The following is a 16,443-nucleotide window of genomic DNA, read 5'->3' as shown; positions in this document are numbered from 1 at the left end:
GTCCCACTCTGCATGACTGTACATCCTGCGCACCCCAAGAGAGGGCTGAGTCACAGTTTTAAACCCAGGCGTGACACCCTTCCACATTGTCCCCGTTCAAAGTCACTCCCCTGATTTTATCAGCTTGGAAGTGGGTTTAGTTATTAATGCAAACAGCCGAGCACTCGTTTGGCCATATATTTCAGATCTTGTGACTCCAGGGGAGCAGCCTATTTACTGAGACCATGTGCAAGTATGAAATATAACTGCCAAGGTATTATTTATCTTTGGTGTCACCGCATTTTTTAAACTCATAAAGGCAGATCGTAAAACAGAGGCCTGGTCCCTAGCTAGGGCGTGTGTACACTGTACTCCAGAGGTGGTCTGAAGACAGGGCTGCTGCCCTAGACCCTCCTTCCCGCTTTAAACAGCTTACATTCACCCTGGAGAAAATCTCAATGACCACACTGGAAACATGAAAAACGCAGCCACATGGAAACATGAAACCACCCAGCCAAGGTAGTTCAGAGCAGCAAACCCGGAGCTAGGTTTACATTTTCCCTGCCCTAGCACACACGGGAGGAGTTCTAAGAAGCCCCTCTTCAAACTGATTGCAGTGTAATGGTTGAAGTCAGCGCTTTCTAAGCGCCCAATTGTCACTGCTTGGGAGGGACGGAGGAAAATATCGCTCTGCTGTTACTCTAAACTAGAGCTGCCGGGGGAAAGGTCTGGCTACGTAATTCAATCAGCGCCCAGGGGGTCGGGGGGGGGAGGGGAGGGGTGTTTATAAGGAGTCAAGTGGATACGATTTCCTTTAATTTCAGCAATCTCCGAGATCCTCTGGCAATTTCCCTGTTTTTATTCAGAGCAGCCAGCAGTGCGCATTCCCAGAGCCTAAAACCTGAGCTCCTTATTCAGGCTGCTATCCTGCAAACTCTTCTGCACGTGCTTAACTTTACTCGGGCGAGTAGTCCCACTGGAGTCACACGCGTGACGTTAGGCACATGTGTGAAGGGTGTGTGGGACCACGGCCCAGTAGGGCTTTGCCGGCACACAGAAGTTGCACCAGTTTACCTTAGATTATGTCTACACTACAGGAGCAGAGCTCCAGTGCTGCACCAGCGCAATAGCGTAGATGCTTCCTACACTGACAGAAGTATTTTTTCTCTCAGTGTAGTTAACCTGCCTCTCTTGGAGAAGGTAGCTAGGTCAATGGAATCCTTCCACATACAGCGGAGCGTTAGGTCGACCTAACGATGGAGCTCAGGGTGTGAAAATTTCACAAGCCCTGAGTGACACAACTAGGTCGACCTAAGTTTTAGGTGTAGGCCAGGCCTTAAAGGGGCTATTTTAAAATGATTTAGTTAATCTGGTGCTAACTCCTTTGTGGGCACACTTACATTGTCTTAAATACATTTTGTCTAGCAGCTTAAATTTACAAGGGCAGGCTAAACTGATATAAACCAGGTTTAAACTGATATGAGAAACTACACCAAAGTTGCACTAATTCAGTTTAAAGGCATGCTTTTCATTAAAGCGACGCAACTTTGTGTGTAGGCCACAGTACTTTCCAAGGCATACTTACCCTTACAATGTTGTCCTATATAAATAGCACTTGTCCGGTTAATTGGATTTCTAAATGGCCTCTGCTACAGAGGCACAGTTGATGGGGGTGCAGGGGACAGAGGAGCGGAGGGAAAGGTCTCCAGACTCCTGTAGTGCTAGGAAGGCTAATGGAATGGCTTTCGGAAAATCCTAATTGAATAATCATGCCGCATCATCAGATTTGATGGGGGAAGACTCCTCTAGGGGAAAGAAAGGTTTGCTGGCAGCCAAAGCAAACACGTTGCTGTACAGTAACACACAATCTAGCCTGACGGGCCCAGCACAAGTGAACCCGAACCCTTCAAAAGAATTCCTCCCCTACCCCCAAATTAAAAGCAGAACAGAGCCTTCAGCCAGAGGCGTCTGTGGTTTGCAGCTATGTACTGCTGGGAACTCCGGATACTTCCTTAAGGAATTTACATTCCTTTGAAGAAATGCTATTAGGTTGTTTGTCTTCACTGAAAAATGTGGATTTAAAAAAGTACATTAAAAACCTGATTCAAATCAATGGAGTCAGAGTAAAAGTGCTGGACAGGTGGTTTGTTGCTTTTGTTTTAAATACACCCAAGGCCGGACATTTTGGTCTCTCTAACAATGGGAAAGCAGATCACCTTTTACTTCCAAATCTCCCATCAAAAACCCTTTATGAAATGAGAGGCCCAAAAAGGTTCAAGAAGCCATTTCCAAGCTAACATGATTAGTATTTCAGAGCTGCTGCCAAGCTTCTCAGATCAGAGGACACTCAGCTGATAATGTAGCTAGAGAAATTTAATGGGGTGGGGTGGGGAGAAGCTAGATTTCCACTATCAAGAAGTCTGAATTTACAGCATGCTAAAACTGCCAAGAGATGACTGATTTATCTCATTTAGAACTTTGGTCCATTCAGTAGAGGCCAATACTTCCATAAAGAGCTAAACTGGAGATGAGGCAGGAGCACACTGGATTGCTCCTTTCTGTACATCTGTAGTAAAAGCACCAGTGTCATTGTCCCAAGAGCCCGTCACTCCTTGCAGAAAGCCAAAGAGTTCAGTGTCCTGTGTTTATTGCCTTCTCTTTACTGAAGTCCGGTAAATCAAATGCTAAACCTGCTTTGACAGCCTGGAGCAAGAGTCTCATGTTCACATTGCACGTTTTACCCTGAAGGATCCCAAAGCGCTTCTACAAGCTGCATTGGGGGACCGTTCACATACCACTGAAATGTGGCAACTGTTCGACAGTGCACAGCAATGTTACGCACTAACTTAGAACAGAAGGTAAAGAACATCAAACCCAGCTGACAATGCAAGTTAAAGAACCCTCTCTTATGAAAAGTGTCACGGGAACTTTAATCACCACAAGTCACCAGGGTTCTAGGTTTTACCGCTCATCTGAAAGACACCCAAGTGCTATATGGGGGTCTGGATTCAGGACTGACTCAGAGCACATCTCCTGAATCATTATCCCCTCCTTCATCAAGTGCTTTCGTGTTCTTTGAATGTTTCCCATCCAAGTGCTGACCCAGCCCAGCACGGAGAGCTGATGGGAGACAGCACCAAGTTACTGTTCAACTTCAACCAAAGAGGAAGAGGTTCGTGAGACCGTAGGTGCAGTAAGCAATTCCAGTGTGTGTCACAAACGCTCCTGTTACTCCATGTAAGATGGGAGGGACATTATTTTCAAAAGAGACTAGTGATTTTAGATGCCCATTGTGAGATCCCTTAAAGGAGCCCACGCTCCTAGCCCCTCCTGAAAGCCTGACCCCTTTAAAACATCTCAAGGTGGGCACCCAAAATCACTAGTCTCTTTTGAAAATGCTTGCCAGTGTGTGTAAGTAACAGCTTGTTTGTCCATCTCATTTACTTCCTCTAATGCCCACATGCATCCAGGATACAAGTAACTTATCAGGACCCTTGTTCCATAGGGGACTTTCCACACAGGCCAGCTTTCTGAGCTTAATCAGTAATCACACAATAGGTCAAGATTTTTGTACCTTTGCTTCCCCATCTGTAAAATGGACATAACATTCACCTACCTCAAACAGGTGCTTGGGAAGCTCAGTTAACATTTGTAAAGTGCTTTGTAGGTGCTAAGCGTTATCAGCAGGCAGGAAACTGAGCTCTGTTGGCTGAAAATAAGCAAAGGGTTTGGTGAGATTAACAGAAATGTTTGCTGTATTTTCCATTTCACTATTTCCTACCCTGAATTATAATTGCTGCTCCTTTTATTAACTGTGTCCTCCTGGGGGCTCCAGAAGAAAAGATCCCCAAGAAAGTGACCCTTTTAACAAGGTCACGAGGTTCACAACCTTCTGCTGAGAGCCTACGAGGTGACCCAGTGCAAGAGCATCTCAACACAAGACAAGACAGAGTCAGAACATTGAACCAGTCCACGTCCTCTCGTGCTGTAACTGAACTCAGTAACAGATTCATCAGTTTCATCGTAGATCACTTTGCAGGGTTAGAAAATGGGTTTCATGGTGGTTTAGACAGAACAAAATCAACACAAACAGGAACGGAATTTCTTATTTGCAGCCTGATGAGCTAACAAACCAACCAACAGAACACTATAACATTCATCTGTTACTACCTGAATTTGGGTGAGCCTGTCTTGGAAAATATATAATATCTATACCGGGAGGATTGCTACTGACGTTCCACAGTGGATGCTTTCATTAATACAAGCCAAATGGCTACCACAACATAACTATTGCACACACAACTACATACAAAGAACATTATTAAGGTTGAAAAGTCAAGAACTCAAAAGTTAGGAAATGCCAGAATAAAGGTTGTCTGTGGGGAAAATAGTAAGTGATCATGGAATTTAAGATCGTATCATATTGCATACACACAAGGGTGCTGAATTAAGGTTGCACAGAAAAAAAATTAGTTCTGGCATTTCTTAACTTTAAGGTTGCAAAGTCAAGCACTCAAATGTTATTTTAACATAGTTTTTTGGTGTGTAATTTCCTAGATTTTTAAAAAAAGCAAACTGAAGAAACAGAAAATCCATTATGTAGCATTATATCAACACCACATGGGTCATCAGTAAGGTTGGAACCTTCAGATCCACCTCACAGAGCTAATGGAGTAACTACTAGCAGTGGTAGGTTGTCATCCTTTATTGGGAACAGCACTAGAGAGACACAGGACACTTTGCTGGGTTTCATAGACATTCACTGAAAACAGAGCAATGGTGAGACAGACACCAGGCATGGAAAATTTCAGCCCAAACAGTTAGGATTTGGCAGAGGTATAAGGAATAGAAAACAGGATCTTATAATGGGAAGTGTCAGGCAACCTTAATTATAGCCAATAGGTGGTGCTACCAGCCCCACCTATACCAACTCACACACAGAGGAATGTGTTTTGTTCAAACAACTTGTGACATAGCCGGAAATAAAACATTTCAGTTCATTTAAGTATAGCATGTTAAAGAGCCAACCTGTCTTAAATTGCCTGTTGATGGGAAAACCTCTGTTACCACTCCCAACCTGCAGTCAGGAGAAACTCACTATGACTCACATGATATAACACAGAGAGTCACATTCATCACTGCAAATTTGGTGAAAGAGGTGGATTAACATGCACATTTCTGCCTGATCACTTGATGGAGGAAGGGCAAGGGGAAACATATTGGAGAGAGAAATGAACCACTGACTCTCAGAGCAAAAGAAGTGGACTAAAATAAAATAATATCTATTGTATTCTAAAAGTCACTGACTTTTCATTATTAATAGAGGAAACAGAAGGTACCCAGAGAAGTCTTTTCTGGAAGGTAAGCAGTAGAGACATTACTAATCATCATCTAATTATTGACTAACACAAGATTAACTTTCCTGGACTGCCTCCCACCTGGGCTGGGTAGGGAAGAATCCCATTGGCTCTGCTGCTACTAATACAAATGCTGTCTGCGAAAGGTCACTTTGCTGGAGCCATAGAAATCTGCAAGGTGGAAAGATAACAAGAGGGAAACCCCGTCTGCTAAGAGAGGGGAAGAAATGAGATACAGAAAGGTTTGTAAAAGTTTACAAGGCCAGCACGTGTTGTATTATACCATGAGCACCACGCAAGAGGATTTTAAAACACATCAGGTAACACTCGGTGGTGAATACAAAGACAGGGATATAATTCTTCCACAAGCAAACGCCCTCAGGACAAAGGCTGCATTCTGTGCAGTGCAGGTGTGTGTATGGGCACGTGTACACACAGCTTTCAGATTCCCTCCCTCCAAATGCAAATCGGACCCAGTTTGTTCTCTATAAATTGCTTCAAAACACAGGCTAGAAGAGGGTCATTAGTAATGATTTAATTAGCTTTAGTGTCACACTCCAATAGACATCAAGAAATTACTTCCTGGACAGAAAACTTAAGAAGATATTTTATACAGAAACACAATTCCTTTATCCTCAGAAAATGTACAACTCAACCAGCTGACACTTACACTTTCAGAAGCGTCCACTCTGAGAAATACACAAGAACAAGAGAAGAACATTTCAAATCAAGGAAGACAAATGCAAACATGTCCTTTACAGGGTACAATTCAATGCACCTGGGTTTCTAACATTCTTCTGATTTTCTTTATTAACCTTTCCTTTTATCTCTAGAATTCTGAATGGCCGAGATCGACAATTTAGGAGTCTTCTGGGCAAAGAAACATGGAAATAGTTCAGATTTCATCCCTACACAGTATATTACAGCACTGACCACACTATTGCTAATTTTCATTGTGAGGAAAAAATTAATTTAAAGTGAAGTTACTAGTCCAGCACGCAGATAATAAACCTATGCAAACAACCTGCATTCCCATAGGGCTTGGCTACTGCATTTGGTAATAACTATTAATAACCCATGTTGGGTTTAATTATTTGTTCTTCAGGAAAGAGACTACACACCCTCTTTTCTTAGGTTGTCATTTGTAAACTGATCAGTATGAAGTGCAAACACCACTCCCTGAGAATGCAGGTTGTAAAACTAGCAGAAGTGTCAGAAACAATAACCGGCACTTAGGGGAAGTGGTGTGATCCAACAACAGGCTTTCTGATAAGGTTTCAGAAGTTCACATAATGAGCTTGTAGTCACTCCTTTTAGCCAAGTTGACAAAAATTCCTCCCACTAACACTGTTTCAGGTGCATGCTTAGCGATACAGGACTCCCCAGTGTACATGTCCGGCTGCCTCCAACAGCTGCCTACTCTAGGACTCCCAGCATTTTAACACCAGCACACCATTCGAACCCGTTTCAATGGTTGGAGTTTTTTGTAAAGATTTCCTGGTGTAGACAAGGTTAATGTAGGTGTTACAATATCTCAACTCTCATTTAAGTGTCAGTTCTTATTTTAACAGTTTTGGTCAGATACGAATGATTTTATCTGCTGATTTACCAATTCTACTGTAATCAGTCTATCGGTTCATAAACTATTAGGACACAGGCTGATTTATCAGTCTTGGAAAAATCACTATTATCATTACCAGCCCAGGCACAGAATCTACTGTCCCACTCACACGGGGCTGATAAGGGAAAACACTGGAGCCTATGTTTTCAAAAATGACTAGTGATTGGGTGCCTGACTTGAGTCACCTTAACAGGGCCACTAAACATACAACTTCTGAAAATCAGGGCCACTGAAGGTGTCTCAAGTCAGAAATCCAAAAATCACCAATGACTTTGGAAAATGCAGGCTTAATGTATTATTTGCCAGTACAAAAAAAAGGCAAAATTTCTTATTCCAACAGAACTGTTCAAAGCAGGCCTATAATCATACGAGAATGATACTTGGACGTTAAAGGGAAGTGAAAGAAAGTTATGGGACCCTTTCCAAAACATTCATCTCTGATTCCACTTTTAAAAACCTATGACAGGACAGGGTCACCCCAACCACTGAATGCTGGGAATGAGCCAGATATAGAGAAGGTAGGAACTTCAGCAGCTTGCATTACCACATGCTGAAAATTAGCAAATTATGGCAAAGGAAACAAGGCAGGGATGGAGTATAAATATTAGATTTGTTCAAGACCTAGACATCAATAAAGGTCTTTCGAGGAGGGACAGGAGTGTTAATGCTTAGTAACATGAATAGTTATCTTCATGTAGCATCCATCAAACAAGCTCTCAGTAAAGGAAATGCAGAATATTGCACATATTGCAACCATTATCAGTTATTTGACCAGAGTTTGGTTCAGGTTATTTTATTACATCCAGCTTCTAACAGATCCTACTTGTAACAGGATTTAAACAAATTGTGTGTGTGTGTGCGCGCGCGCGCATCCGTCCCTCCCTCCCTCCGCACATGGGAAGGAGCAAGTGCAAGAGAGGACAGGACAGTGCAAAAAAGATGAACATGAAGCTACTGTCAGGCCAGATTTTCAGTCTCAATAAGGACATTTCTCATTTGGTGCCCCCCACTCCCGAGTGTCACTGAAACTCTGCAGGGTTTTTAATTTTAGACATAGCTTTGTGTGTGTGGAGTTTGGTTAAAATAAATCTGTACTTGATCTGGAGTGTTCTCTCCCTCTCCCTCAAGTGAACTACAGATCCCTGAACAGTGGCTGCAAACACTAACCAACCTGGATCTACAGTGGCCCCCAAATCAATACTTTAGAATTAGAAGCAAGCCAGATGTGCCGTGGGAGTGTGATTCTCCTGAGACCATTGCTAGTCAGCTGCAGTGACTCCTCACCTGACACAAACACTGCATGCACGTGCCTCCTGCAGATCGGGTAGGAAAACATGGATTACAGTACGGAAGCTGCACATGAACTCTCCCGCCATCAAAATCCCTGTGGTCTTGTATCATCAGCAGGTCTGAAACACACCTTTAGAACCACATGGAGAGGTTGCCAGGGGGTTTGGGAAGAAATCCAGTGGGGATAATGAGGGGATTGTGTCACTCAGTTAAGGCTTCTCAGGCAAGCATGTGCCAAGATGAGCACTTTTCACACAAACACTTTACAATTTAGATCCATCAACCCAAATCCTGCTATTACTGAAATCAAGGGCACCTTGCTGCTGACTCCAATGGGAACTGGATTGCAATTCCGGTTACTTTAAAACAAGCTGTGTTGTGAGATTTGGGGCCCAATGCTCCCCTCAGATATTCCAGTGCAAATCTGGAGCCACTCAGTCCAAGTTGCAGCAGCGTAAGCGAGAGGAGAACCAGGTCCTTTACGTTTAAAGCCAGTGAGAGAGTTCCATCCTGTGAAGAAATCCTGGAAGCAGCAGGCCTATAATTAAAACTAACATTTCCAGCGGCTCTGCCTTCAGGGCAGCGATGGTGCCAAAGTGGCACACCCACATTCTGGGCTCCAGCTGGCATGAAACAGGAGGCCACAAGCATGGGGGGATAGTGCCATTTGATGCTTGGCTTCCAAGGGCTTATTCCATGAACAGCCCTTTGTGGAGGAGAGGGAGAGGTGTAGTGTGGGTTGGAGAGGGCGGGGTAGCCCAGTGCACGTGAGAAAATAATGAGACGTTGGAGACTGCTTCAGCAGATGTAGAATTTGGCCTTAAAGCAGCAAAAGCAACAGAGACCGCTGGCTTGTTAGCAGTAAGGTGTGATTTGACCGGTGAATGCAGTGATTTCACCCCCTCCTTGCTTCCCACAGAGGGTTCTCCTTGCTGTTTTACTGACAGCTTCAGCACACGGTCCTGCCCTCAGAGCACAGGGGAGATGTTGCAGTGTCCTGTCCTGGGCATTTATAAGGAGCTTGGTAGAGTCCTAGGGGCCAGAGGCCAGCGATTTAAGGGAATCTTATTTTTAAAGAAACAAGCAGCTCTATGATGGGGAAGGAATGTCGTCTTGTCACTTTCAGGGCAGAGTCCAACACGCCACATTGGGAGACCCCAAATGGGAACTGCAGCTAGACGCTGAGCGACTAGCATGGTGTGAGCAGCTGGCGAACCTTGGATGTAATTCAGTCAAACCATTTTCAACTCACTGCATCTCCTCCAAGCCGTAGGCATGGAGAAGCCCCAGTGAGACAGGTTTCACTCGGCTAATCTATCCCAAGGGCACAGAGCCCTGGGAAGCATTCATCCCTTGCCAAAATCATGCTGCTTCTCATTCAGAGCAACACGGTTAATGCGTCTCAGGGCGTGGCATTGATTCGGCAGCTATTTTTCAGTGACGTAGTGTAGGATAACGAGGAGCCTGCACAAGACCTGGCCAAAGTTGCTGGGGGGGGGAGGGGCGGCAGATGTTGCTTCTGTTCATCTACAGTCTCTTTTTGATGAGTTTCTCCAGTTTTCGTATTCGTGAGGACTCCTGCTCAGGTGTGGGCGCCGTCAGGGACATGGAGCTGGTGTTCTCTACCCCAGAGGGAGGGGCAGGCAGCCTCTGGCGGAACAGTTCCAACATGCTGCTTTGCTCACTTCTCTTTAGGCCCTGTTAAGAAACAAAAGGAAAGTGGAATCACAATACACAGTGAGAGCATTACTGAACCTGGTCAGTGGGTGAAAAGAGCTACTGGAGACCCAGGTTCAAATCTGTCTTCTCCTCCTCCCCTGCAAGGGCAGGATACAGCCACCCCACTGTTCTGGACAAAGGAAAGCTAAGCCTGAAGCCTGGGATTGAACTTCCAAGTCAGTGCGCAAAGGGAAAGCAGGGTAAGACCATCAATCAATAGCAACTCTCCATGCTTTCAGAGCAGGGAGGATGCATTTGTTCTGTAAATTGCCTTTTCATACTTCAGAAGCCCTACACGTTTCCACAGAAACAGTTGCCAAGGCATTCAGATTTCTCCAGAGGGGGACTTTATTATAGGACCGTAAATTCTGCTGGGTTGGTTCTAACCTTCATGTCTAGTATCTTCTGGAAAGTGTCTGTGCTGCAATCAGCAAGGAGTTTGATGTAATTGTCAACAAACACAACGGGGGGCTCATGAGGGGCCATAACCACCTGCAGAGAGAGAGAGAGAGAGAGAGAGAGATGCATCAGACACAAGCTATGAACATATTAACCCAGCAACCAGCTATACGAAGAGCCATATCAATGGTGGAGGGAGAAGTTTCTCCTGACATATAAGCCGAGCTTCTAAAAGCCCAACTGAAGTTCATTAGGTTGAATTGTCCCCTACACAACCTGGCCTCTGCAAAGGATGAAGAACCGTTGCAGTTTAAACTAAATCCAGGCAGAGGGATTCTGGAGAGGAGGGGAACAATGCACATTTTACAAGAGCTGAAGTCCTGCTCCAGCTTTACCTGGGTAAAGGCAAACTCTGCTTTTTAAAACTGCAGGATAAAGCTTTGTGCTTTAAAAGAGCAAAGCTCTGGAGGGCTCAGGACAACACTCTCCTGCTCAGTCCCTGTGCTTTGTCCTCCCAAACGATCTCCACCCAGACTTCCAAGGCCTTTCACCCAGAGCCCAAAGCAGGGCCGTCTTACAATGGAACTGTCTGGGCACCATGCCACAGACACCGTTGTGGGTAGCTTGTGCTATCCATGTAGAACAAACAGCGTCCAGCCTCGTCTCTGTGCAAACCAGCGGAACCTACGATGGCTAAAGAACGGCAAAGAGGCCATCCATGCATACTGTTACTGAAAGGTGCGGGCAAGTGGGCAGAGCAAAGCAGTGACGAATCCCAGAGCAGGGAGGGGCCAGGGGGTCCCGTTTATGAATTGTCAATTGTTACACAGAAACTGAACAGATCCGAGAGGCTGCAGGGACTGTGTATTGTGTTGAAGCTGCTGTAGGACTCTGCCTCCCAGCTTGCGGGCTGGCAGGCACTGGGGGGGGGGCGGGGTTCGAAATTTTATTTTATTAAACTGGAAAGCATGAGTCTCTTCAATACCACTGGAAGGAACCTGCCCAGAGAGAAGAGCCATGAACGTGGTGCTGGTGAAAAGCCTCAGCTAACAGCTCTGGAGCCAGAAATGCCCAACTCCCTGATGCCCTGGAAATGCCAGCCACACCGTACCAATGTGCACATACGCACATGTGCTCTCGGTAACGCTGGGTTCCATAGAAAGGGCCCTATGGCCGTCACACTCCGAGTTTCCAGGTCAAGCAGACTCAGTACTCAGAATAAAGAATCTCGAGAGTTACCTTCAGGATCATTTCCGCCCGCGTCATGCCTTTCACCACTATCTTTGTGTAGCTGGCAGGAGCCTTCCTCACCACCTGGGACCCAATGGAAGGCAGATCCAAGAGAACCATCTTCAGAGAGTGCGTGTCCAACAGCAGCTGTAATAGTTAATCACACTCTGCTGTTATACTGTTCCCAGCTACTAAGCGCTATTAGCAGCTAGGATGCCACAAAGTCTAAAAGTTAAACTCTTTACAATCCCAGAACATCTTGGCATTTACATCTCTGTTGGCACAGAAGGAATGAATCACCGTGATGGAGCCTCAAAAGGACCAGACCCCTCAGCTGGTGTATATCAGGAGATCTCCCCTGACCCTAATGGAGTTACGGTGATTCCTGGTGAGCTCAGGATCTGGCTCATAGCGTGTCACCCATTTGTAAGCTGTAATGTTAACGAGTGACTACGACCAACTCAACACCACCTTGATCCCTTTGCCTCCCAGTCTGCAATGCTCTCCATTGGTCTGCAGTCACTCAACCACTAATAAAACGACAGAACAGTACATATACCGACAGCTCCCACTACCGCACTGCACTGACTGACTCAGGGCAACTCTCAGTAGGGGGGATGTGAAAGTTCACAAAACTGGCCTCATCCAACACTTCATGCAGCATAATGGGAAAGGGGCTGGTGCTCATCAATAGCTAAGCTGGAAAACGTGCCCTCAGCCAGACCTTAATTACCATAAAACCTTCAGGTCTGGATTAAAAAGCAGGGTGGAGACCAGCCGCGGAGCAGAGACCTGAGTCATTTGGGCTATATTTTTGCTTAACGAGAATTGGAGCACAACTTGATTTGTTAACCTGGGACAGGAAACACTCTGGGTATCCACATACACAGCTCATTCCTGCAAAGGGGCTAGAATCAGGCGGAAGTGTGCTCCCCACAACCTTACCAGCACTGCAAAAATCCCTACAATAGTTAAGGACATTTGTGTTATGGTCCTAAGCACACAGAGTTGACATACGAAGGCGTTAGTCAGGGCCGGTGCTACCGTTAAGGCAAACTAGGCGGTTGCTTCAGGCGCCAAGATTTGGAGGCGCCAAAAAGCGGTGCCCCCAATTTTTTTTTACAGCGTTCCTATGCCCCCTCCCCGAGTGCGCTGTCGCTGCTCCACTTCTCCCACCTCCCAGGCTTGTGGCGCCAAACAACTGTTTGGTGCCACAAGCCTGGGAGGGGAGGAGAATTAGAGCGGGGGCGGCGTGCTCGGGGAGGAGGTGGAGCGGAGGTGAGCTGGGGTGGGGAGCTGCCGCAGGGGGGGGCACCTTAGGGCGGGGGGGGGTCGGAAGGTGGAAGTTTCGCCTAGGGCGCGAAACTCCCTTGCACCGGCCCTGGCGTTAGTTAATATCCTTGGGATACTGATCCCAAACGGAGTGGCCATGGCAAGTTCACCAGCTCAAGTGTGGACCAGATTCAAAAAGGGACACTCTATGACGGCTGTCTCAAGGTGTGAGAGAAATGAATTGGTCTCGGTTCAGTGCAGAGGGAACAGGATTCCATATAATAAAAAAACACGTTCACAAACATTGTACCGGTGCCTGGATGTGAATGCGACTGCTGTTAAATAGCTGAGAAACTCCCTTCAGAGATCAGCAGTGGCACTACAAAGCAACGCTATTACGGTAACGTTTGCCCCAGGGGACCAGATTTACAAAGGTCTTTAGACAACTAATGATGCAAATAGGGGCTTAGCGGGATTTTCAGAAGTGCCTAGAGCAGGTTACGCACCTGACTGCCATTGAAAATCAATAGGAGTTAGTCACCTACCATATGCAGGTGCTTTAGGAAATCTCACTAAGTGCCTATCCGCATCCCTAAGCGCCTAAATATCTTTGTCAATCCATCCCCGAGAGAACAAGCATAAGTCCGAATGAAATGGATTCAGGGTAGATCAAAGACTAACAGACCTTCACTGTTCTGTTTGTATTAGACAACACAGTGATCAGAGAACTGAAATGGACAAGTTATGCCATTACCCTAATAACAACCACCCAAATGCACTGCTGGGAACGGGTTAATCACTTTAACCACATGGTTATTCAGCAAAGCTCCAGTAACAACCTGGAGTCTCTAATAATGTTTATTATACAAGGCAACTAGGAATTGTACTTCCGCCATTTGCTTTCTATTAGGGAAAGCAGCAGGAGTTCAGTCTTTACACAAACACAGCAACATCTTTTTATTTTATTTTTTAAAAAGATCCGGTTTCATTTCACAAAAGCATGTTGCTCAGAGACCCGGATTCTGATTCCTTGGCAGCTGGTAGCTTTTAAGACATTAATTAGAAGTTCCCTGTTCTCCCATCTGAAAGCCTGTCCCACCCAAGCCACGTCTTCAAACAAAGAACAGGGCTGTCCCAGACACCAGACAGGTGTATTAAGATAGAATAGCTGGGGCAACAGACCCAGCAGCTACACCCGAATGGAAAGGTAATGCAAACTCTCCTGATCTGTCCAGTCATTTGCATTCCCTGATACATGGGTACGTATCAAAGTTCACTGTTTCTATATATGTCAAAGATACTGACAGCACCCTTAAGAAAGCAAGTGGTTTTATTTGCTGTCTGTTACTTTTGGGGCTCTCTAGGGAAGATACAGAGAAGAAATGAGACAAAGAACTGGGAGCCAGGAGCTCAGAGTTCTAGTCCTGAGCCTGCCATTGGCCCCACTGTGTGACCTTAGACAAACCACTTTAGTGCCTCGGTTTCCCCATCTCTGAAACGGAGCACACTTATCTACGTCACGATGCTGCGGTGTGTCTGAAATGGTTTGTAAAGCACATGGAGATCCTGAGATGAAAGGCATTTTATAAGTGCCACAGCATCTTTCATCCAGCAACACTCCAAAGGGTTTGCCAAGCTCCCTCAGCAGCCATTCTGTATCAGCACCACCACACCAGAGTGTTTTTAAAGAGAGGAATATCATATCCATCTGGAAATGCAAAAGGAACTGCAGGAGGCAGAATATAATTGCCCACACTGGAAGTTAGCCAGGACACATGGCTTAACATCAACTCCTGACAAAATTGCCATGAGATCTCTGATTATCACCAGTACTCGGGACCTTACTTCTATATTTCTCCCAAAACAGCAGCTGGAGTGACCTTGGAGATTTCCTATCAGAATCCTGAGCAGGGGTGCCACTTACCGAAGCTTGAGATCTGACACACACAGAGTCCATGGGATGTACAACACTGAGCATTTTCATTATAAAACCTGTACAGAAGTGGGTTAGGAATTCATGCAAACAAATCTGCTTTGGGCTGTACCTTGGCACAAATTCTCAGCCTTTAAAAACTTTTTTTTTTTTTTAAATCAGTTTGGCTGCTTTTAACTACACAATAGTAAAAAAAAAAAAAAAAAAAAAAAAGACAGACAGACATTTTTAGAAGCGCGTGGATTAAGAGTAAGGTCAGGATTTTTAAAACCCACTAGTGAGTTTGAGTGCCTTAGATTTTGGATGTCCAAACTGAGACATTTTAACTGGGCCTAGTTTTCAGCGAGTGGGAGTCGAGTATTTTCTGAAAAGTAGGACCCTTTAAAGGGGGTTTCAAGCGGTGCACCCAAAATTGAGGCGTCCAAAGTCACATCCTGACAAATATTTCTCTCTTCCAATTCCTTTCTCCACCCAGAACTCTTGATCTTCCTCTCTTACCCACTGGACTCTTCCTCTCAGTCTCACTCCCCCATCACATTCCTCCTAGGTCCCCACAGCATCTAAAAGGACTCCTCAATCTTCTTTTCCCCAAACCCTTCCCAACCAGACCTTCTCACTCACTCACGGCTGCGATGGTCCATCTTAAGCCACCAGACCACGTCAGGCCTCCATCTGCCTGTTTAAAAGCGTCATAAAAAGCCAAGACCCATCAGATGAACACAACCAGCTTGTGCGTGCAGCTGGAATTTCCATTGCAGGTTCAGGTATGCAGGATGGAGAAATGCTGCAAAAAACTGGAGAGAATGCTGCAAGCACCTGTAGAAACCACAAATGGCACCGCTGGGAGCTACACCTCTTAGCCCCAGGCCCTATAAAGGATGTCGTTTTTTGTTTAAACTACATTCACAATAAGCCGTTCACAGCTCCAAAACCAGTCATGGTCTAATGCAGCAACCCACACTTATGTGCAGCATTTTGTTCCCCAAACTGCTATAAAAGGAAATACAAACAGGGATCTACACAATCCACGTTTTAATATCCTGTTTGAACAAAACGCTAGCTGGGAAACAAGCTAACAAAGCCAAGGAAAGGCAAAAACTTCTCTCACACTTCCATTATTTTTCTTAATCTTACTATTATTATTACAGCATGTCATCAGCAACTGATCTCAGCACCTAGGCACAACAGGGTTAATTCTGGCTGTAATGTAGGAGTCCAAGGCTTCTGCTGGATTGGGTTACAAACTTTACATTATTTAAAAGCCACTTGCAGGGTGTTGCTTGGACGTTTCATTGTGAAACATTCCCCCTCAGCTCCCACTACTAAATACAGACACCTACACACAGGTCAGGGGCGGTGCACTTGAGACGCTTCAAAAGCCAGGGCTGCTCTAGCAGTGTGTAACCAGGGTCAAAAGTGCTGAGAGCAATTCCCCAATGAGCACATACAGGTGGTGGGAAGACTACAATAAAAACGACCTCCTCTTCCTTTAACATTAGCCAGTCTCTCAGGAACTGTTCTGAACACCATCAACACACCTGTATCTCTCTAGTTAAGATTAAATGAAACTTCTTGTTCTCAAGAAAACAGGTTCTACCAACTCTAACTAAAATAACTTTACAAAGTCACACAATATTTTCCCT

General features: G+C 45.3%; 1 protein-coding gene across 1 annotated transcript in view; it reads right to left on the bottom strand.

Moving 5' to 3' along the window:
- Window positions 1-5,851: 5,851 nt before the first annotated feature.
- Window positions 5,852-16,443, bottom strand: part of VPS53 (VPS53 subunit of GARP complex) — an 87,372-nt gene continuing 76,780 nt past the window's right edge. The window contains exons 20-22 of the mRNA XM_034752955.1: window positions 11,605-11,742; window positions 10,354-10,458; window positions 5,852-9,945 (exon numbers count right to left, since the gene is read on the bottom strand). Of these exons, the coding sequence (XP_034608846.1) occupies window positions 9,775-9,945; window positions 10,354-10,458; window positions 11,605-11,742 (414 nt within the window). The 3' untranslated portion in view covers window positions 5,852-9,774. The remainder of the gene's footprint in view (window positions 9,946-10,353; window positions 10,459-11,604; window positions 11,743-16,443) is intronic.

The sequence above is a fragment of the Trachemys scripta genome, chromosome 18, assembly GCF_013100865.1.
Source record: "Trachemys scripta elegans isolate TJP31775 chromosome 18, CAS_Tse_1.0, whole genome shotgun sequence".
Taxonomy (NCBI): Eukaryota; Metazoa; Chordata; order Testudines; family Emydidae; genus Trachemys; species Trachemys scripta.
This window is presented reverse-complemented; position numbering and strand designations above follow the sequence as displayed.